Source organism: Nomascus leucogenys, chromosome 8 (assembly GCF_006542625.1).
Source record: "Nomascus leucogenys isolate Asia chromosome 8, Asia_NLE_v1, whole genome shotgun sequence".
Taxonomy (NCBI): Eukaryota; Metazoa; Chordata; class Mammalia; order Primates; family Hylobatidae; genus Nomascus; species Nomascus leucogenys.
In genome coordinates this window covers 47,981,692-48,006,762 of record NC_044388.1, presented here as the reverse complement: position 1 = coordinate 48,006,762, position 25,071 = coordinate 47,981,692, and the positions used below count along the sequence as shown (strand labels likewise).

General features: G+C 37.8%; 1 protein-coding gene and 1 non-coding gene across 2 annotated transcripts in view; both read right to left on the bottom strand.

The window, feature by feature from the left end:
• Nucleotides 1-25,070, bottom strand: part of LOC100607487 (POTE ankyrin domain family member D) — a gene marked incomplete at its 5' end in the record, with an annotated part of 38,747 nt that extends 13,677 nt beyond the window's left edge. Inside the window, 5 exons of the mRNA XM_030818373.1 lie at nt 12,420-12,533; nt 17,595-17,665; nt 20,258-20,395; nt 21,760-21,866; nt 24,942-25,070. Of these exons, the coding sequence (XP_030674233.1) occupies nt 12,420-12,533; nt 17,595-17,665; nt 20,258-20,395; nt 21,760-21,866; nt 24,942-25,070 (559 nt within the window). The remainder of the gene's footprint in view (nt 1-12,419; nt 12,534-17,594; nt 17,666-20,257; nt 20,396-21,759; nt 21,867-24,941) is intronic.
• On the bottom strand, nt 18,886-18,992 carry LOC115836461. The gene has a single exon (XR_004031544.1). It is a non-coding gene; the product is annotated as a U6 spliceosomal RNA (small nuclear RNA).
• Nucleotide 25,071: the final 1 nt, after the last annotated feature.

Sequence of the window (25,071 nt, the reverse complement as noted above, 5' to 3'; positions counted from 1 at the left end):
ATAGACTTTAAACCACCAAAGTTCAAAAGAGACAAAGAAGGCCATTACATAATGGTAAAGAGATCAATTCAACAAGAAGAGCTAACTATCCTAAATATATATGCACCCAACACAGGAGCACCCAGATTCATAAAGCAAGTCCTCATTGACCTACAAAGGGACTTAAACTCCCACACAATAATAATGGGAGATTTTAACACCCCACTGTCAGCATTAGACAGATCAATGAGACAGAAAGTTAACAAGGATATTCAGGAATTGAAATCAGCTCTACATAAAGTGGACCTAATAGACATCTACAGAACTCTCCACCCCAAGTCAACAGAATATACATTTTTTTCAGCACCACACCACACCTATTCCAAAATTGACCACATAGTTGGAAGTAAAGCTCTCCTCAGCAAATGTAAAAGAACAGAAATTATAACAAACTGTCTCTCAGACCACAGTGCAATCAAACTAGAACTCAGGATTAAGAAACTCACTCAAAACCACTCAACTACATGGAAACTGAACAACCTGCTCCTGAATGACTATTGGGTACATAATGAAATGAAGGCAGAAATAAAGATGTTCTTTGAAACCAACGAGAACAAAGACACAACATACCAGAATCTCTGGGACACGTTCAAAGCAGTGTGTAGAGGGAAATTTATAGCACTAAATGCCCACAAGAGAAAGCAGGAAAGATCCAAAATTGACACCCTAACATCACAATTAAAAGAACTAGAAAAGCAAGAGCAAACACATTCAAAAGCTAGCAGAAGGCTAGAAATAACTAAAATCAGAGCAGAACTGAAGGAAATAGAGACACAAAAAACCCTTCAAAAAATTAATGAATCCAGGAGCTGGTTTTCTGAAAGGATCAACAAAATTGATGGACCGCTAGCAAGACTAATAAAGAAGAAAAGAGAGAAGAATCAAATAGATGCAATAAAAAACGAAAAAGGGGATATCACCACTGATCCCACAGAAATACAATCTACCATCAGAGAATACTACAAACACCTCTATGCAAATAAACTAGAAAATCTAGAAGAAATGGATAAATTCCTCGACAAATACACCCTCCCAAGACTAAACCAGGAAGAAGTTGAATCTCTGAATAGACCAATAACAGGTTCTGAAATTGTGGCAATAATCAATAGCTTACCAACAAAAAGAGTCCAGGACCTGATGGATTCACAGCCGAATTCTACCAGAGGTACAAGGAGGAACTGGTACCATTCCTTCTGAAACTATTCCAATCGATAGAAAAAGAGGGAATCCTCCCTAACACATTTTACGAAGCCAGCATCGTCCTGATACCAAAACCCGGCAGAGACTTAACCAAAAAAGAGAATTTCAGGCCAATATCCTTGATGAACATTGATGCAAAAATCCTCAATAAAATACTGGCAAACCGAATCCAGCAGCACATCAAAAAGCTTATCCACCATGATCAAGTGGGCTTCATCCCTGGGATGCAAGGCTGGTTCAACATACGCAAATCAATAAATGTAATCCAGCATATAAACAGAACCAAAGACAAAAACCACATGATTATCTCAATAGAGGCAGAAAAGGCCTTTGACAAAATTCAACAACCCTTCATGCTAAAAACTCTCAATAGATTAGGTATTGATGGGACGTATCTCAAAATAATAAGAGCTATCTATGACAAACCCACAGCCAATATCATACTGAATGGGCAAAAACTGGAAGCATTCCCTCTGAAAACTGGCACAAGACAGGGATGCCCTCTCTCACCACTCCTATTCAACATAGTGCTGGAAGTTCTGGCCAGAGCAATCAGGCAGGAGAAGGAAATAAAGGGTATTCAATTAGGAAAAGAGGAAGTCAAATTGTCCCTGTTTGCAGATGACATGATTGTATATCTAGAAAACCCCATTGTCTCAGCCCAAAATCTCCTTAAGCTGATTAGCAACTTCCACAATGTCTCATGATACAAAATCAATGTACAAAAATCACAAGCATTCTTGTACACCAATCACAGACAAACAGAGAGCCAAATCATGAGTGAACTCCCATTCACAATTGCTTCAAAGAGAATAAAATTCCTAGGAATCCAACATACAAGGGATGTGAAGGACCTCTTCAAGGAGAACTACAAACCACTGCTCAATGAAATAAAAGAGGATACAAACAAATGGAAGAACATTCCATGCTCATGGGTTGGAAGAATCAATATCGTGAAAATGGCCATACTGCCCAAGGTAATTTATAGATTCAATGCCATCCCCATCAACTACCAATGACTTTCTTCACAGAATTGGAAAAAACTACTTTAAAGTTCATATGGAACCAAAAAACAGCCCGCATCGCCAAGTCAATCCTAAGCCAAAAGAACAAAGCTGGAGGCATCACGCTACCTGACTTTAAACTATACTACAAGGCTACAGTAACCAAAACAGCATGGTACTGGTACCACAACGGAGACATAGATCAATGGAACAGAACAGAGCCCTCAGAAATGATGCCGCATAGCTACAGCTATCTGATCTTTGACAAACCTGACAAAAACAAGAAATGGGGAAAGGATTCCCTATTTAATAAATGGTGCTGGGAAAACTGGCTAGCCATATGTAGAAAGCTGCAACTGGATCCCTTCCTTACACCTTATACAAAAATTAATTCAAAATGGATTAAAGACTTATATGTTAGACCTAAAACCATTAAAATCCTACAAGAAAACCTAGGCAATACCATTCAGTACATAGGCATAGGCAAGGACTTCATGTCTAAAACACCAAAAGCAATGGCAACAAAAGCCAAAATCGACAAATGGGATCTCATTAAACTAAAGAGCTTCTGCACAGCAAAAGAAACTATCATCAGAGTGAACAGGCAACCTACAGAATGGGAGAAAATTTTTGCAACCTACTCATCTGACAAAGGGCTAATATCCAGAATCTACAATGAACTCAAACAAATTTACAAGAAAAAAACAAACAACCCCATCAAAAAGTGGGCAGAGGACATGAACAGACACTTCTCAAAAGAAGACATTTATGCAGCCAAAAAACACATGAAGAAATGCTCATCATCACTGGCCATCAGAGAAATGCAAATCAAAACCACAGTGAGATACCATCTCACACCAGTTAGAATGGCCATCATTAAAAAATCAGGAAACAACAGGTGCTGGAGAGGATGTGGAGAAATAGGAACACTTTTACACTGTTGGTGGGACTGTAAACTAGTTCAACCATTGTGGAAGTCAGTGTGGCGATTCCTCAGGGATCTCAAACTAGAAATACCATTTGACCCAGCCATCCCATTACTCGGTATATACCCAAAGGACTATAAATCATGCTGCTATAAAGATACATGCACACGTATGTTTATTGCGGCACTATTCACAATAGCAAAGAGTTGGAACCAACCCAAATGTCCAACAATGATAGACTGGATTAAGAAAATGTGGCACATATACACCATGGAATACTATGCAGCCATAAAAAATGATGAGTTCGTGTCCTTTGTAGGGACATGGATGAAACTGGAAAACATCATTCTCAGTAAACTATTGCAAGGACAAAAAACCAAACACCGCATGTTCTCACTCATAGGTGGGAATTGAACAATGAGAACTCATGGACACAGGAAGGGGATCATCACACTCCGGGGACTGTTGCGGGGTGGGGGGAGGGGGGAGGGACAGCATTAGGAGATACACCTAATGCTAAATGACGATTTAATGGGTGCAGGAAATCAACATGGCACATGGATACATATGTAACAAACCTGCACATTGTGCACATGTACCCTAAAACCCTAAAGTATAATAAAAAAAAAAAAAACCTTTCTAAACCGAATTTTGGCAAACTGAATCCAAATAAATATAGGGTCTCACTTTGTTGCCCAGGTTGGTCTCGAACTCCAGCTTCAAGCAATCTCCTGCCTTGACCTCCCAAAGTACTAAAATTACAGGCATGAGCCACCGTGTCTGGCCTCAGTGATATACTTTTTAAAAGCCTACATCCTAAGAAAGTAGGTTTTATTCTAAAATGAAAGGTTGGCTTAACATTAAAACATCAGTTATTCACCCCATTAAAAAACTAAAAGAGAAGAACCTTATGATTATCTCGGTAAATAAAGGCATTTGATAAAATTCAACTTCATTCCTGATTTAAAAAGAAAAAAAAAGCTCTTTCAGCAACCTAAGAATACAAATGAACTTCATCAGCATGATACAAAGCATCTATAATAAACCCACAGCTAATGTGTATCATGATGACAAACTGAATGCTTTCCCCATATCAGGAATGAAACAATAATGCCTGCTTTCAACACTTTAGTAAGCATTGTGCTAAATATTCTAGCCAGTGCTGTCAGACAAGAAAAATAAATAAAAGTTATCCAGGTTGGAAAGAAGTAAAACTCACAACCAAGATCACATAATAGGGGCAGATAAACTACAACCTGTGGGCCAGCTTCTTGTTTTGTAAATAGTTTTATTGGAATGCAGCTGAGTTTATTAATGTATGTATCCTCTGGCTGCTCTCGTACTACAATGGCAGAGTTGACTAGCTGCAACAGAGATTGTTTTGCCACAAGTCTAAAAGACTTCCTATCCATAGTAAGATAGTAGACTGAGAATCAAAAGATTTGATAATCTTTGTTGTATGTATAAAATCTGATCAAATCTACCAAAAAAGCTACTAGAACTAATAAGTAAGTCTAAGTTTAGCAAGGAGGGAGGTTACAAAAATCAACATACAAAAATCAGCTGTATTCCTATATCCTAGCAGTAAACAATCAACTTGAAATTTTTTAAAAATGTCATTTATAACTTCATAAAAAAATGAGATACAGATGAATCTGATAAAATAAGGAAACACCAAGGCTGGGCACAGTGGCTAATGCCTGTAATCCCAGCACTTTGGGAAGCCAAGCCAGGAGGATTACTTGAGTTCAGGAATTTAAGACCAGTCTGGACAACATGGTGAAGCCCCATCTCTACTAAAAATACAAAACTTAGCTGGGTGCAGTGGCTTATGCCTATAATCCCAGCTACTTAGGAGGCTGAGGCAGGAGAATCATTTGAACCCAGGAGGCAGAGGTTGCAGTAGGCCAAGATTGAAGCACTGCACTCCAGCCTGGAGTGAAACTCTGTCTCAAAAAGAAAGGAAACACATATTTTAAAAACTATAAAATATTACTGAGAAAATTAAATTTGACCTATATAAATAGAAACCACTTCACAGGAGTCAAAAAATGCATTGTCATTAAAATGTAAATATTCCCCCAATTAACATACAGATTCATCACAAACTCAGTGTAATTTCCAGCACAGCAGGCTTTTAAAAAAATTAATAGCCTGGGAGAGGGGTGGAGCCAAGATGGCCAAATAGGAAGAGCTCCAGTCTACAGCTCCCAAAGTGAGTGACGCAGCAGATGGGTGATTTCTGCATTTCCAACTGAGGTACCGGGTTCATCTCACTGGGGAGTGCCAGACAGTGGGTGCAGGACAGTGGGTGCAGTGCACCCTGCATGAGCCAAAGCAGGGCGAGGCATCACCTCACTGGGAAGCACAAGGGGTCAGGGAATTCCCTTTCCTAGTCAAAGAAAGGGGTGACAGACGGCACGTGGAAAATCGGGTCATTCCCACACTAACACTACACTTTTCCAATGGGCTTAACAAATGGCACACCAGGAGATTATACCTCACACCTGGCTCAGAGGGTCCTATGCCGACGAAGCCACACTCATTGCTAGCACAGCAGTCTGAGATCAAACTACAAGGCAGCAGAGAGGCTGGTGGAGGGGCTCCCACCATTGCTCAGGCCTCAGTCGGTAAACAAAGCAGCCGGGAAGCTCGAACTGGGTGGAGCCCACCACAGCTCAAGGAGGCCTGCCTGCCTTTGTAAGATCCACCTCTGGGGGCAGGACACAGACAATCAAAAGGCAGCAGCAACCTCTGCAGACTTAAATGTCCCTCTCTGACAGCTTTGAAGAGAGTAATGGTTCTCCCAGCACACAGCTTGAGATCTGAGAATGGGAAGACTGCCTCCTCAAGTGGGTCCCTGACTGCTGAGTAGCCTAACCGGGAGGCATCCCCCAGTAGGGGCCGACTGACACCTCACATGGCCGGGTACTCCTCTGAGATAAAACTTCCAGAGGAACAATCAGGCAGTAGCATTTGCGGTTCACCAATATCTGCTGTTCTGCAGCCACCGCTGCTGATACCCAGGCAAACAGGGTCTGGAGTGGACCTCCAGCGAACTCCAACAGACCTGCAGCTGAGGGTCCTGACTGTTAGAAGGAAAACTAACAAACAGAAAGGACATCCACACCGAAACCCTATCTGTATGTCACCATCATCAAAAACCAAAGGTAAATAAAACTACAAAGATGGGGAAAAAACAGAGCAAAAAAAATGGAAACTCTAAAACTCAGAATGCCTCTCTTCCTCCAAAGGAACACAGCTCCTCACCAGCAAGGGAACAAAGCTGGATGGAGATAATGACTTTGATGACTTGAGAGAAGAAGGCTTCAGAAGATCAAACTACTCCAAGCTAAAGGAGGAAGTTCGAACCAAAGGCAAAGAAGTGAAAAACCTTGAAAAACAATTAGATGAATGGATAACTGGAATAATCAATGCAGAGAACTCCTTAAAGGAACTGATGGAGCTGAAAACCAAGGCATGAGATCTACTTGATGAATGCACAAGCCTCAGTAGCTGATGCAATCAACTGGAAGAAAGGATATCAGCACTGGAAGGCAAAATGAATGAAATGAAGAGATAAGAGAAGTTTAGAGAAAAAAGAATAAAAAGAAATGAACAAAGCCTCCAAGAAATATGGGACTATGTGAAAAGACCAAAGCTAAGTCTGACTGGTGTACCTGAAAGTGATAGGAAGCAGGGAACCAAGTTGGAAAACACTCTGCAGGATATTCTCTAAGAGAACTTCCCCAATCTAGCATGGCAGATCAACATTCAAATTCAGGAAATACACAGAACGCCACAAAGATACTCCTTGAGAAGAGCAACTCCAAGACACACAATTGTCAGATTCACCAAAATTGAAATGAAGGAAAGAATGTTAAGGGCAGCCAGAGAGAAAGGTCGGGTTACCCACAAAGGGAAGCCCATCAGACTAACAGCGCATCTCTCAGCAGAAACTCTACAAGCCAGAAGAGAGGGGGCCAATATTCAACATTCTTAAGAAAAGAATTTTCAACTCAGAATTTTATATCCAGCCCAACTAAGCTTCATAAGAGGAGGAGAAAAAAAATACTTTACAGGAAACCAAATGCTGAGAGATATTGTCATCACCAGGCCTGCCCTAGAAGAGCTCTTGAAGGAAGCACTAAACATGGAAAGGAACAACTGGTACCAGCCACTGCAAAAACATGCCAAATTGTAAAGACCACATAGGCTAGGAAGAAACTGCAGCAACTAACAAGCGAAATAACCAGCTAACATCATAATGACAAGATCAAATTCACACATAAAATATTAACCTTAAATGTAAACGGGCTAAATGCTCCAATTAAAAGACACAGACTGGCAAATTGGATAAAGAGTCAAGACCCATCAGTGTGCTGTACTCATGAAACCCATCTCACATGCAGAGACACATATAGACTCAAAATAAAGGGATGGAGGAAGATCTACCAAGCAAATGGAAAACAAAAAAAGGCGGGAGATGCAATCCTAGTCTCTGAAAAAACAGACTTTAAACAAACGAAGATCAAAAGAGACAAAAAAAGTGATTACATAATGGTAATGGGACCAATTCAACAAGAAGAGCTAACTATCCTAAATACATATGCGCCCAATACAGGAGAACCCAGGTTCATAAAGCAAGTCCTTAGAGACCTACAAAGAGACTTAGACTCCCACACAATAATAATGGGAGACTTTAACATCCCACTGTCAACATTAGAGAGATGAACGAGACAGAAAGTTAAAAAGGATATCCAGGAATTGAACTCAGCTCTGCAACAAGCAGACCTAATAGACATCTACAGAACTCTCCACCTCAAATCAACAGAATATATATTCTTTTCAGCACCACACCACACCTATTCCAAAATTGACCACATAGTTGGAAGTAAAGCAGTCCTCAGCAAACGTAAAAGAAAAGAAATTATAACAAACTGTCTCTCAGATGACAGTGCAATCAAACTAGAACTCAGGATTAAGAAACTCACTCAAAACAGCTCAACTACATGGAAACTGAACAACCTGCTCCTGAATGACTACTGGGTACATAATGAAATGAAGGCAGAAATAAAGATGTTCTTTGAAACCAGTGAGAACAAAGACACAATATAGCAGAATCTCTGGGACACATTCAAAGCAGTGTGTAGAGGGAAATGTGTAGCACTAAATGCCCACAAGAGAAAGCAGGAAAGATCTGAAATTGACACCCTAACATCACCATTAAAAGAACTAGAGAAGCAAGAGCAAACACATTCAAAAGCTAGCAGAAGGCAAGAAATAACTAAGATCAGAGCAGAACTGAAAGAAATAGAGACACAAAAAACCCTTCAAAAAATCAAGGAATCCAGGAGTTGGTTTTTTGAAAAGATCAACAAAATTGATAGACTGCTAGCAAAACTAATGAAGAAGAAAAGAGAGAAGAATCAAATAGATGCAATAAAAAATGACAAAGGGGATATCACCACCGATCCCACAGAAATACAAACTACCATCAGAGAATAATATAAACACTTCTATGCAAATAAATTAGAAAATCTACAAGAAATGGATAAATTCCTCAACACATACACCCTCCCAAGTCTAAACCAGGAAGAAGTTGAATCCCTGAATAGACCAATAACAGGCTCTGAAATTAAAGCAATAATTAATAGCTTACCAACCAAAAAGAGTCCAGGACCAGAAGGATTCACAGCCAAATTCTACCAGAGGTACAAGGAGGAGCTGGTACCATTCCTTCTGAAACTATTCCAAACAATAGAAAAAAAAGAATCCTCCCTAACTCATTTCATGAGGCCAGCATCATCCTGATACCAAAGCCTGGCACAGACACAATAAGAAAAGACGATTTTAGACCAATATCCTTGATGAACATTGATGCAAAAATCCTCAATAAAATACTGGCAAACCGAATCCAGCAGCACATCAAAAAGCTTATCCACCATGATCAAGTGGGCTTCATCCCTGGGATGCAAGGCTGGTTCAACATACGCAAATCAATAAAGGTAATCCAGCATATAAACAGAACCAAAGACAAAAACCACATGATTATCTCAATAGAGGCAGAAAAGGCCTTTGACAAAATTCAACAACCCTTCATGCTAAAAACTCTCAATAAATTAGGTATTGATGGGATGTATCTCAAAATAGTAAGAGCTATCTATGACAAACCCACAGCCAATATCACACTGAATGGGCAAAAACTGTAAGCATTCCCTTCGAAAACTGGCACAAGACAGGGATGCCCTCTCTCACCACTCCTATTCAACATAGTGCTGGAAGTTCTGGCCAGGGCAATCAGGCAGGAGAAGGAAATAAACGGTATTCAATTAGGAAAAGAGGAAGTCAAATTGTCCCTGTTTGCAGAAGATATGACTGTATATCTAGAAAACCCCATTGTCTCAGCCCAAAATCTCCTTAAGCTGATAAGCAACTTCCACAAAGTCTCAGGATACAAAATCAATGTACAAAAATCACAAGCATTCCTGTACACCAATCACAGACAAATAGAGAGCCAAATCATAAGTGAACTCCCATTCACAATTGCTTCAAAGAGAATAAAATATCTAGGAATCGAACTTACAGGGGACATGAAGGAACTCTTCAAGGAGAACTACAAACCACTGCTCAATGAAATAAAAGAGGATACAAACAAATGGAAGAGCATTCCATGCTCATGGGTTGGAAGAATCAATATCGTGAAAATGGCCATACTGCCCAACGTAATTTATAGATTCAAAGCCATCCCCATCAAGCTACCAATGACTTTCTTCACAGAATTGGAAAAAACTACTTTAAAGTTCATATGGAACCAAAAAAGAGCCCGCATCGCCAAGTCAATCCTAAGCCAAAAGAACAAAGCTGGAGGCATCACGCTACCTGACTTCAAACTATACTACAAGGCTACAGTAACCAAAACAGCATGGTACTGGTACCACAACAGAGACATAGATCAATGCAACAGAACAGAGCCCTCAGAAATAATGCCACATATCTACAACTATCTGATCTTTGACAAACCTGACAAAAACAAGCAACGGGAAAAGGATTCCCTATTTAATAAATGGTGCTGGGAAAACTGGCTAGCCATATGTAGAAAGCTGAAACTGCATCCCTTCCTTACACTTTATACAAAAATTAATCCAAGATGGATTAAAGACTCACATGTTAGACCTAAAACCACAAAAACCCTAGAAGAAAACCTAGGCAATATCATTCAGGACAGGGGCATGGGCAAGGACTTCATGTCTAAAACACCAAAAGCAATGGCAACAAAAGCCAAAATTGACAAATGGGATCTAATTAAACTAAAGAGCTTCTGCACAGCAAAAGAAACTACCATCAGAGTGAGCAGGCAACCTACAAAATCGGAGAAAATTTTTGCAACCTACTCATCTGACAAAGGGCTAATATCCAGAATCTACAATGAACTCAAACAAATTTACAAGAAAAAAATAAACAACCCCATCAAAAAGTAGGCAAAGGACATGAGCAGACACTTCTCAAAAGAAGACATTTATGCAGCCAGAAAACACATGAAAAAATGCTCATCATCACTGGCCACCAGAGAAATGCAAATCAAAACCACAATGAGATACCGTCTCACACCAGTTAGAATGGCAATCATTAAAAAGTCAGGAAACAACAGGTGCTGGAGAGGATGTGGAGAAATAGGAACACTTTTACACTGTTGGTGGGACTGTAAACTAGTTCAACCATTGTGGAAGTCAGTGTGGCGATTCCTCAGGGATCTAGTACTAGAAATACCATTTGACCCAGCCATCCCATTACTGGGTATATACCCAAAGGACTATAAATCATGCTGCTATAAAGATACATGCACACGTATGTTTATTGCGGCACTATTCACAATAGCAAAGACTTGGAACCAACCCAAATGTCCAACAACGATAGACTGGATTAAGAAAATGTGGCACATATATGCCATGGAATACTATGCAGCCATAAAAAATGATGAGTTCATGTCCTTTGTAGGGACATGGATGAAACTGGAAACCATCATTCTCTACTGATAAATCATTGTATTAGCCAAGATTTTTTTCTGTTTTTTCTAATTATTATTATTATTATACTTTAAGTTTTAGGGTACATGTGCACAATGTGCAGGTTTGTTACATATGTATCCATGTGCCATGTTGGTGTGCTGCACCCATTAACTCATCATTTATCATTAGGTATATCTCCTAATGCTCTCCCTCCCCCCACCCCACCCCACAACAGTCCCCAAGGTGTGATGTTCCCCTTCCTGTGTCCATGTGTTCTCATTGTTCAATTCCCACCTATGAGTGAGAACATGCGGTGTTTGGTTTTTTGTCCTTGCGATAGTTTACTGAGAATGATGGTTTCCAGTTTCATCCATGTTCCTACAAAGGACATGAACTCATCATTTTTTATGGCTGCATAGTATTCCATGGTGTATATGTGCCACATTTTCTTAATCCAGTCTATCATTGTTGGACATTTGGGTTGGTTCCAAGTCTTTGCTATTGTGAATAGTGCTGCAATAAACATATGTGTGTATGTGTCTTTATAGCAGCATGTCTTTGCTATTGTGAATAGTGCCGCAATAAACATACTTGTGCATGTGTCTTTATAGCAGCATGATTTATAGTCCTTTGGGTATATACCCAGTAATGGGATGGCTGGGTCAAATGGTATTTCTAGTTCTAGATCCCTGAGGAATCGCCACACTGACTTCCACAATGGTTGAACTAGTTTACAGTCCCACCAACAGTGTAAAAGTGTTCCTATTTCTCCACATCCTCTCCAGCACCTGTTGTTTCCTGACTTTTTAATGATGGCCATTCTAACTGGTGTGAGATGGTATCTCATTGTAGTTTTGGTTTGCATTTCTCTGATGGCCAGTGATGATGAATATTTTTTCATGTGTCTGTTGGCTGCATAAATGTCTTCTTTTGGGAAGTGTCTGTTCATATCCTTTGCCCACTTGTTGATGGGGTTGTTTTTTTCTTGTAAATTTGTTTGAATTCATTGTAGATTCTGGATATTAGCCCTTTGTCCTATGAGTGACAATAAGAACACATGGACACAGGGTGGGGAACATCACACACCAGGGCCTGCCAGAGGGTGTGGGGAGTGGGGAGGGGCAGCATTAGGAGATATACCTAATGCTAAATGATGAGTTAATGGGTGCAGCAAACCAACATGGCACATGAATACATATGTGACAAACCTGCACATTGTGCACATGTACCCTAAAACTTACAGTATAATAATAAAAACATAAAAATAAAAAAAATAAAATTTGCCTCATGCTGGCTATTTTCACTTCCTTTAAGCCTTTGTGGCTCTTCCTCTGATGTCAGCTTTAAGTCTTGTTCTGAAGTAAAATCCATATATTTGGTTAAAATGAACCACCCAGAACAATTAAATCCTATTGTTTTTATAAAAATAGATTTAAGACATTTCATTTCATAAATTGAGCACTTAAATGAAGCTTAATCTTTCATGAAATAGTTGCTTAAAAAATAATTCTCCAAAACTTCAACAAACCACTTGGGGAGATACCAGAATCCACTAGATTGAAGACATACAAACATGTCAAACATTCACTCACAAATTCATCCACCCAACATAAATGAACAAAACCACCAGAAACACAATTTTAAAATACAGTAGAAACATATACGGTAACACAGTGTACTGTTCTCCACTTCCTAATAGTACCTTATAAATGATTTCCAAAATCACTGCTGACACCTTTATTAGTGTACAATGTCTTCCTAATATCTAAAATGTTCCCCTCCACTATTCTGACAATTTTTTTCATCTTTTAAAACAATGCTATGTGAAGTCTTCCTTGATTCTGCATGTCTTTCCCCAGATAAACAGGTACCTCCTTCCTTGAGGCTGCCTTAGTACTTTACTTATTTTTCTACTGCATCTTTACCATCTGAACTGTATGCTTTTGCTCCACATGTCTGTCCCCTTGGCTCAAAGACTGTAGGGGACAGTCTTGCACATCACCTTTGTATAAACATTCTTTATTTTACTCAGCAATTTTTTTAATGGGTCCTGCTACATACATACTAGGCATTACAATTTAAAAAGAATGAAAATAAAGCATGTCAGGGATGGCTTTTCTAGAAATCATGGCCCAGCAGAGACTTAAATATTGAGGCTAGCCAGATTAAAAGGGGTAGAAGGCAGGAAAGGGTGGCAGTATGCCAGGAAGCAGCAAGAGAGGGAGTAAGGCATGAAAGAGTGAATGTATTTACCTATAAGAGAAGGATGAGTGAGTAGGGCATTGCAGGCAGTTCAGTAATGCCAGAGAAAGGGCACACAGGGAAAAGGGCTAAAGATGGAGAGTGAGGCAGAAGTCAGATTATGAAAGCCTTATGTGTAATTTTAAGATGCTTGGATGTTAATGTTCAAGAGTGGTCCCTGGTCCTATCTGCATTAAATATAGATCACTTTAAATGCCAAAACCAATATTCCTAGTGAACCATTATTCATTAACACAAGGTGATAGGTACCTCATGTGGACACAGCTGAGCTGATACTATGTAGCAAATGCTCAATAATTCTTATGAACAGTTGGAAAGTCAATTCTATAATAAAGTCATTTAAATTATAAGAAATCACATAATATTTGGTTTGGGAAGGTGCTTTCTAAAGTTATAGTGCATATAAATATAACTAATAGTTGTGAATTCAGAGCTGTGAAAATAAAGCAAAGAAACCACATTGTGTTTGAGTCAGCAATCTTTAGATTTCTATCCAGTTTTCCTATCTAGTCCCTAAATCCTAAGTATAATCCTGGCACTCACTCTCAAGTTTATGTTAAATACTGGCCTATACAAAAAAAAAAATAAAAGTTATTTCTCTTACTTCTTTTTGTTATTTATATGTTGCTTTGGTCAAAGAACACAAAAATGCCTTGCTAAAAAGGATTCTGTTTGGTTGCAGGTTGCAAGAGGGGAAGAAACACAAAGCACATTTTGCCAAAAAATGATTTTTTAGAAGTCAGAAGTCAGAACAGAGGCACTCTAGGACTGAATTTGCTGTGCTTCTTTAATATGTTCCTTGGTCTCTTTGTTTTCTGGCAGCTGTGACTCACACAAGTCATGGAGAGTATCATTCTCTAAGAGAAACACAACTCCAATTCATCTTTATCTATTAAGTTCATCTTTCCCAATTCTGTGGATGCTGACTTTCAGTCATTGATGGTGATACACATGGAAATTTATCATCAACTTTCAGATTCTTGGATCTTTGACAAGTCTTATTACTGAGAGTCAAACTAGTAGAATGCCAGCTATAAATGCTGATTATCAAATGACCTATTCAAAAATCCTATATGAATATCCCATTAAACACGCACAGAAAGAAAATTAGTCATTCCTGTTGAGCTGCTGCTCTTTGCTCTTCTGTATTCATCAGAAAATTTCCTACTCCTTCCTCATGTCCAGGTTAAATAATAGTGTACAACCTGGAAACCTGTGAATCACCTGAGATTTCTCTCTGTCCCCTAAACTTTTCTCATTCGATAATCACTAAATCATATTGACTATACCTCTCTTCTGCTTCCATTTTATATTCCCACTGCCACTGGGAACATAAACATTTACAAAGTGGCTTTTATTTTTTTAAAAAAACCTAGCTGTTAATGTTATTTCTTACATGAAAAAAATTAAAACAAAACAAATGAAAAAGGCATAACACCAAAAAAAGTGAACATTTTTAAATGAATAACTGAGATTCCTAACTTTATTTATTTCGTGATGGATGGGTGAAAACCTTATAATACATTGATACTCGTGCAAGGACATGTGACAAGGAAACTATAGCTGACTATAGCAAATCTTCCTTTGTCTCCTGGTTTCTTTACGTGGTTACCTTCCATTAATCCTCTATGAGCGGCCAGAAAACTATAGGCCACAGGTCAAATCCAGTCTCCCTTATGGTTTTGTAAATAACATTTTATTGGAGCTCAGTCATGCCTATTTGCTTACATATTATCCATAGTTGCTCTCACACAACAGCAGGGTTAAGTAGATATGACAGAGACCACATAGTCTAAAATATTCCCCACCTGGTCATTTACAGAAAAAGTTTGCCAACCCCTGTTTTACAACATTACCAAAATGCCTTAATACTCTAATCTTGTGACTCCCCTGCTCAAATTTCTCCAATGAGTCCCTGCAACAAACATTGCTGGCTCCCTACCAATATCCATTCCTTATTCTTTCTTGCAGAAGAAACACAAGTCTATTGACATAGTATTCCAATCTCCCTCCTCAGCTTCAGAAAGAGAAATGATTATTCTAAGCTAATGACATACTTACATTTGCTTTTCCAGTGCCTGGTTTAGGGATGAGCATGTGGTGTGACCTATCCAATAAAATGTTACAGGAAGTCCACTGCATGCTTCTAAGATTTCTCCCTATTTAAAAGACATGTGTGAAGAAAAGCAGCCCTTGTGATGTTGTGTTGTGAGAACAAGATGTTTGGAACTGTTGTGGATTAGCCAACCATGAAAGGAGACACGAAGCACAGCTGAAAGAGGGACAAGGGGAACTCTAGTATATCACTGAACAACCAAAACAACTCTGGTTCCTACTGTTTTAGCCACTGCTGATCTAGTATTTGCAGTCCAAAGCATTCTACCTCACTAGAAGATATTGAAGGTAAATTTCCCATGGCCTCCAGGATAAGACCTACTCATTTCAATAGTATTAAAAAGTCTATCATAAACTTGCCTTAGCTAGGTATTCACCTCATTCCCAACCTCTCTTATCTCACACTTTTTTGTACTAGCAAAAGTGAACTGCTCATAAACCCTACAAAGTTCACTTAAGCATCTTGTCTTTTGCACTTGCTGTTCTTCCTCCCAAACAGGCAATCTCATTACATGTTCCTTCTGCCAAACACACAATCTCATTAAATGTTCCTTCTGCCAAACATCATTCTTCTACTTCTGTACGTAGAAAAATTCTACTCACTCTGCATGCTTACCTTAAATCCTATCTACTTTTTTTAAAGCTTTCATTTCTCATCACATATGTCTGGCACATAGTCAATATAATATATAATAAATCATAATTATAAGCTTCCAGTGGGCATCTAGCACACAACAAGCACTGAATAAGGTAGCAACATAATAAAAATGACAATGATAATAACAAACTCCTGTCTGTATTTTTAATTGTTTCTGTTCTCTATCATTAGAAAAATGCTTAGTACCTAAAAGATATTTTATAGTTATTTGTTAAGTGGACAAGTGAAAACATAAAAATATTTTCTTTGTAAATTCTGTTGAAAAGGCACAGAAATGAAATAGAGACAGCTCTATTCTATTATGAGCACCTTAAACATCAAAACTACATCTATTCCATCTTTGTCTCCTGCAATGTACACAATCTAACTTACAGAAGCTCTTTGATAAACATAGGGCTAAATTAAAGGTGTCCTTATAGAGTCTGGATTGTACAGTGCATTAGGCATCCACATCCAGGTAGCATACTAGCATTTTTCTTACTGTGAAACATTTTTGTACTTTTATTATAATCTGCTGAGCCTAGAGTTGGGCAATTTGTGTATTTATTATGACAATCTTTTGGCAAATGGCAGCAGAGCATCTTGTTCTAACAAAATTACTGTTATCATGACAATTAACCAGCAGGTGGAAGAATACATCTTGCTCCAACAGAGTAAATCTATCTCTTTCGATTTCAAATTAGGAGGAATTAAGTCAGTAATAGTGAGATCTTGTTGGTGCAAGCATATGTAACACAACCTGTGCTTCGCTTTCTTTCGTGATCAAAACTTCCTTACTTTTACTTTTTTATCTGTGATAGGACCACCCAGATCAGGCATCCACAACTCCCAGGCCACGGACTGGTACCAGTCCATGGCTTGTTAGGAGCCATACCACAGAGTAGGAGGTGGGAAGCAAGCAAGCCAGGTAAGCTTCATCTCTATTTACAGCTACACCCCATGACTCATATTACTGCCTGAGCTCCACCTCCTGTCAGATTAGTGGTTGCATTAGATACTCACTGGAGCATGAACCCTGTTGTGAACTGCCCATGTGAGGGATCTAGGTTGTGTGCTTCTTATCAGAATGTAATGTCTGATGATCTGTCACTGTCTCACTTTGCCCCCAGATGGGACATCTAATTGCATGAAAACAAGCTCAGAGCTTCCACTGATTCTACATTATGGTAAGTTGTATAATTATTTCATCATATATTATAAGGTAATAATAATAAAAATAAAGTAGCACAATAAATGTAATGTGCTTGAATAATTCTGAAACCATCCACACCTTCACCTAGTCCATGGAAAAATTGTCTTCCACAAAACTGGGCCCTGCTGCCAAGAAGGCAAAAAGGTTGGGGACAACTGACCTAAAGTAATTCACTGTCAGAAGTCTTACCTGGATTGCTATTTCCAGAAGAGTTTTTTGGCATATGGTTTTCTTTGTAGTCTGAAAGTAATTGGCAAATTCTATGTATAAAAATATAATAAATAAAATTACTATTCTAATACTGATTTGAAAAATGCTTACCAAATGCAAAAATTCTTTTGAGTATTTCAAACAATACCAGAATATCAGAACTTAACAATATTATCCCATACAGTTCTGTGTACATTCTACAAACCTCTCATTAAGCTTCTAATTAAAGAAGAAAAAAAGTAAGATGAAATACTCATAAATCAAGGGCATTATGACTCAGTAAACTAACTTGCATTAGCTTGACATAATAGAAAGTGTCCCAACTCTGCATAAAGCCTAGCTCCATAATGAACAGCTGATCTATACCTATGCCTATTTGCTCAACTTCTTCTTGGACAAGTTACTTCTCTTAGGCTCAATGTCTTCTTCTACAAAGTGAGGACTTCGCTGCCTTATTTCACTAGGTTGTTATTTCTACAAAGTGAGGACTTTGCTGCCTTATTTCACTAGGTTGTTATTTCACTAGGTTGTTATAAAGGCTTAACAAGATAACATTTTTTAAATGCTCAGAAAAATAGTAGAGCAATTAAATAATCTGTTCCTAAACTTTATACTGAAATTATCTTGGAATCCCAAATAAAACCCAATGTATATTTTGTTCATAGGCCCTAATATGCAAATATTGTAGTTTTCAGGAAATGTTAAGTCCTAATTTTCCTTATTAGATGTCCTACTCTTTATGGCTTATAATTCAGGGAATCTCAACTATTTCATAGTTTGTAACTAAATTTGTTCATAAATATCTCATTAAAGTAGAAAACATGATTGCCCACTGTTACAGAGTTTATCAATCACAACAAGGGCAGAAAATCCAATGGATGTCAAGACCTGGCTTGGACCAATGATCCTTCTCTACAGACTCAAACTCTAAACCAGAAGATGTTTGTTAGGACGATGCTTCATCTCTGTGCTCATCTCCAGCTGACATGGAAGACCAAAACCCTACTTTTTTTTCTTTTGTTTTTAGGTTCCATGAAGAAGTTGTAAGTTGACCTTCTTGAATTTTCAAGACACATCCTAGAAATGTATTTTTCACACAACACCCCACATATTATTCAGCTCTGGGGTCATCTCTTAGACCACCTTACATGAATATTTTTGTAGCAAAAAATCACAATTTCAATATTTAGGTGGCACCCATTTTGCTTTGATTCACACCATTTCCTTGGAGCTAGTCAGAAAATAGTCAAATGACCTTCCAGTGACTGCGCAACACTTGGAATGCTTCAAAAATTGGTTCAGCCTCCTTACACAGGCACCATGCTAATTTTCTTTGTATTGTTCCAATTTTAGGATGTGTGCTGCCTAAGCAAACACAAAGCTCTACTTTTACACATGCACAGTGATGAATCATGGACAAGGTTTGGCTCTAAGTCCAACTAACCTACTTGAGATCCTGAGAAATCTCTTAAATATCTTCCAGTGAGGTAGAATTTAAAAATATTTTTAAATCTTGAGGAAGAGATGCAAGTAGCTTAGGAGATTCTCATTATTATGGAAAATGGATAATTCAAGGGGTCAACTACAACTGGGTGCTCACTGCTCTGGCGAAGGTTAATATGGGACTTTCTACTGCCTAAGATACTATACATGATATAAATGTGCCTCAGGGTACAGATATGGTAGCAAAGAAGAATAAACAAACACTGACCTCTTTCTGCCACATTATTTGAACCTCTCTGACAGTTTAGAACAAGCCCAACTAATATCTGCTAGAGAAAAGACCAACATGGGACTCAAAGGATCTCTTACCATGATGGTCTCAGTTAAGTGTAGGATAAGATGTGGGTTCCACATCAGGTTTTGAATGTGGGTGGAAGGGTCAATTTGCTCACTTTGTGTGTGGATAAAGCCAGGATGCTAAGCTGCCAAAGCAGGGTGCTGGTGCTTTGAGAACAATGGCTGAGCACATAGGCATAGGTATGTGAATGTAAAAAATGTTATAACTTTGAAGTCCATGTATGGATCACCATGAAGACTTGAGGGATTTGAATCAGTAAGGGCATCTTGATGTCAAAGGTCAACCATTACCAGGCAGCAGGACCAGTTTTGGTGGCAACGATGCAGCAACAGAATCAACAGAAACAAAAGAATGATTAAAATGTCCTTTTTTTCTCCTCCTTATGACTTGAAAAAAAGGACTGTCTTCCTTGGACTTAGTGAATCCCTTTGGTTCTCGAAAAATTCAGGGAGTGTATAGGAGACAGTCCCCAGAAGACAGTACAAGACTTTCTCCTAAACTGGACATTTCAAGACCCAAATAACTAACTAGAAAAATTAAAGATATGACACTATTTTTTATCCCATGCGTAGGTGTTATACATGGAGTGAAATGAACAATGTTGGAATATCTAAGGATAAAGGTCTTAAAAGTCCCGAGATAAAGAATCCTGCACCCATTGGTACTTCTAACTAGTCTAGTTTTTTGTTTCATTTCTAGCTGATGCAGTGGACTAATTCACTGCCACTCTAAAACTACCTGAACCAAACTATCACATCTCACCTGATATGTAAGATGCAATCATTATAATTATTTTAAACCTCAATTTAGTTTTAACTAGCCTTTTAGTGTAAACACTTACATATTATGATGACTAGAAACCGCATAATCTTCAGCAGTTTGTCCAAATACATCTTGAGAAAATACATCAATATTTTGCTGAAGTAGAAGGCTAAGTATACTTGCTGATCCACAACGTACAGCAAGTATGAGGGCAGTTCTAAAATAATATAGAGATAATTTCTCCCTTAGGAACTTTAAGTGATTTTAAAAGCTAATTCGATATACTTTACCAATTTAATATCTTGCCTGTCCATGCAGAATTAAACATTTACATGTACTAAAAGACATAAGCATCTTGGGTGCTCAAGTGTTCATCTTTGTAAAATACCATCAAGGTTAAAAGGAAGGGACAAAAAAGAAACCTCTTATCTCAGTGGGGTATTGCATAGTAGAAGCTACTAATTTAAAGGCTTTTGATGGGCAAGAAACTATGCTAGGGCTGCTTATCTGAAGTAGACAAAGATTTAAGTGAAGATTTCTTCCCAGCTTCCCTAGACTGATACCCTGTAATAGAAAATCAGCTAGGGATCAGATAAATAAGAGCTATCTGCGTGCTGAAAGCAGTAATAACAATAATGGTAAGAATAGTGGTCATAGTAGTTTCAGTTAATGAATACCAATAAGCATGTGCTAGGCCCTGAATTAAATGCTATAAAAAGATATATATAAAGATATATATAGATAGATAGATAGATATATCTTTCTTACTATGCACAGCTAACTTTGAAGGATATATTCTCCTCCTTTTCATACATGACAACATATTTGGTGGTAAATAACATTAGCAGTGTCACACACCTAGCAGGTAAGAAAGCTGGGAATTAAAGCTAGTCTTGTGTGAATGTAAAGCCTAGCTCTTTTCTCTTTATCACCCACCTATGGCTTGCCTTCATGAAAGGAAAAGTGCATCCACTTAAAACTATCTTCGCTCCCTCTCTCCATACTAATTAAAAATAAAAACATCAAAATACACAGGAAATAAAAAAGGAAAAAAGCTGATGAACCCACAGTATGTGGGAATAGCAATTAATTGTCAAGTAGGGATAAGCTAACATTAATATTCTTTAAAGAAAGCAACTTAAAGCAGAGTCATTCAAAAGACAAAATTATTTGCAACTCCTACTTATGTTTAATATAGCAATATTTAGTGGAAAACCATATAAGAAGCAGAGGTTAAAAACTACTAGAAAGGGTTAAGAAGTTCAAGACTAAGTCATAAACTGAAAGTTGAAGTTCACACTTTCTAAAACTAATATGAAATCCCTTTAGCTAACATAAGAACATGTAACCAATAACATCACATAACAAATAACATCAGTCAATATAATAAGATGAATCCTACTAAAACTGTTCTTTTTGTTGCCCAGTCTGAATAACTGAATTTTTTTTCTATTTAACTGATTTGTGTTGCTACTGATCACTATGTCCCAATAAGTATAAGTTAATCTTATTAATTTAATATTTATGACTTGAGTGACTGTTATCAATCTAGAACACAGAGATTAAAAGAAATAACTATACCTTCCAAACCTATCAAGCACATTTAAATTAGCTTTTTTCTTGATTAAAAATTTCACCATTCGCTGTTTTTGTCCATGTACAGCAAGCAAAAGTGGTGTGAGGCCACCCTGTAAAACAATAGAAACCAAAAACAATACGTAACTCAAAAAATTATATATTTCTCAACTGAATTGGAAACTTTATATAAAGATCCTATGGACTTACGCTCATAGAAAGTAAATAAAATATAGTGGTTTCCTTCTCACTCTTCTGTGCTTTCCCACACACTGCTCCTTCCCTTGGAAACACCCATCCTCTGCCTCACCACATTAACCCTGGTCATCTTGAAAACTCACTTTAAACATTTACTGGTTTCAAGAATCTTTGCTTCTATCCCAGCATTTGGCATGGTATTATTGGATGATAATAATTTTTCACATCTAAACAAAAATCTTCTTGAGGGCAGGGTCTGTATCTTTTATCTCTATATCCTCAAACCCTGTGACAAATTGTTGTGTATAAAGCAAGAATTTGCATGTAAAATACTTGTTCAGTTTCAGATGTTTTACCCAAAAAATCAAGCTCCAATGTGCAGTAAAAAATTGCTATTAAGGCTCATACTGCCCATTTCAAGAATTTTTCCCACATTTATACATTTGAAATCTATTTATATTTAATTTTCCTGATTGTTAACTAAATAATCAGTTCATAGGACTGCTGAAACTAAATTAACAGAATTCCTATATGTATTCTTAATAACTCCATAGTTTTTATTGTTTAATACTGTCATCCTGATTATGCCAAAGCTCTACAAACTTAAGAGACATACTGGATAGTCCACAATATGGCTTTAATTGACAAAAATGGTTTAGAATTTGCTACACTTTTAGTTGGGAAAACTCTGCTCTTAGTAATGACTTACTGACGTAAGCACTTGAAGAACAAAGAGACACAAAATCCTGAGAGGGCCAGCCTCTACTTATTGAAAGAATACTCGCTGCAAATTTCTAAAGGCCTTCTGAATGGCAGTGAATAACTGATGGTAGGAAGGAAAAGGTATTATTCTGTAGGCTGATAGATACTACCAATAATATTCATTTTAATGTCCCAACCACAGAGATGAAAGTCAGACTAGGCCAGGCATGGTGGCTCACAACTGTAATCCTAGCATTTTGGGACACTGAGGCAGCTGAATCGCTTGACCACAGGAATTCAAGACCAGCCTGGGAAACACGGCAAAAAACCCATCTCTACTAAAAAAAAAAAAAAAAAAAAAAAAAAAAAACTGGAGGTGGGAGGACCACCTGAACTTGGGGAGGTCAGGCCTGCAGTGAGCTGTGATTGCACCACTGTGCTCCAGCCTGGGAAACAGAGTGAGACCCAGTCAGAAAGAAAGAAAGAAAGAAAGAAAGAAAGAAAGAAAGAAAGAAAGAAAGAGAGAGAGAGAGAGGGAGAGAGAGAGAGAGAGAAAGAAAGAAAGAAAGAAAGAAAGAAAGAAAAGAAAGAAAGAAAGAAAGAAAGAAAGAAAGAAAGAAAGAAAGAGAGAGAGAGAGAGAGAGAGAGAGAAAGAGAGAGAAAGAAAGAGAAAAGAAAGAAGAAAGAAAGAAAGAAAGAAAGAAAGAAAGAAAGAAAGAAAGAAAGAAAGAAAGACAGAAAGACAGACAGACTAATATTACTGGAAAGGAAAGATTTAAAGGAATTTACACATATCCAACTCCAACTCTTCTAGAGATGTCTTAAGTTTCTGAGATATGAGAATTTACATATTACACTTATCTATTCAGTGGTTCTTAAGCAGAAGTGTATCTGCATTTTAAGAAATTTGTTGTTGTTGTTTTGTTGTTGTTGCTGTCATTGTTGTTATAGACATGGTCTCGTTATGTTGCCCAGGCTAGATTCAAACTCTTGAGCTCAATCAATCCTCCCACCTCAACCTCTCTAGCACCTGGGAGGGAGGCATCCATAACCAGCATGCCTGCATTCAAGGAAACATTTTTAAATGTACATATCCAGGCTTTATTAGACTTACTGTATCAAAATCTTCAGGAGAGGGTCTAGAGTTGTAGATTATTTTAAAATGTTCCTCAAGTTACTGAGATGCACAATTCTCGTTGAAAACTAGTGCAACAGACAATTACTTCAGTCTCATCTCTCACCCACATGGCCAATTCCCTTTATCATTTGAGCTTTTGGCCAAAAAAATGAAAGAGTGAGAGACTCATTTGCTGAAAACACCACTTAATTTCCCTGGATGGGGTTAGAACAGGGCCTAGTGAACTCAAAATCCAACTTGATCTTATTACTTATAAGCTCTTTATCTCCCACCTTCCCATCAAGACATTCTAGATTTGAAAGCAGAGTTTAGACTCTAAGTGGCCATTTCTACCAGAATAGGATAATAAGTCAAATAATTCCCTGATATTCCCTCTGCTCAAGGGTTTCCCATTACATTACCACCTATTCACTGCCAATCTGCTTCCTCAGAGGGCTCCTAAAATTAATCTCTAGGCAGTTTACAACCCACTAACTCCCTCTCCCAAACTAAAAAAACTGTCATTCTCTAAAACTGAAGAGAACCTTGTCTCACCACGCAAAGGAAAGAAATGAACAAACAATAAAAAAAAGCACACACACACAGAATCTCTTCATGGACTTTTTCCTCCGTTACCTAATTTCCAAATTGGCCTCTATATTTCTGATTGCTCTCCTTTTCATTTTCTATTTCTGCCTTATGAGCAATCAGAAATATCTTAAGCCTTGCCACTAAAAGATACATCACTTCATATCTATTACTTTTTTTTTAGGAACTTGCCAAAGCAGCAAGATTTCTATTCACTGAAACATGTTTTAGTTTTCTTGGAGTTTTAATGAAAAACTTGCTTCCAGGGCAAATTTTGTCATTTTACATTGATTAGGGAAAAGAAAACCTGGAAGGGAAAAATTGAAAAAAAATAAGTATTACCTTTTATAAATTCAGTGTTTTCAAAAAAATTTTACCACAAGTGCATAAAAAAAGCTGTACCTGCTGATGTCTCTTTAAAAGTAACAATTTTTAAAATTAAATCTTAGATAATTAAGTCATTTCAAAATATTTTCATTCGGGTTATGCTTGAGCTTCCAATATGGCAAACTGACCCTTACACAAGTCGATGTTAAAACAAATGCATTCCAGTATTTTGAAAATAAAATTGGTAGATCTATACCTTGTTTTTTGATTCAATGTCAGCACTGTATAAAAGCAGTGTTTTGGCCATTAATTTATCTTCATTGTAGACTGCATAGTGTAGAGCGGTATTCCCATATGTATCTGGACGATTTGGATCAGTGCCATGT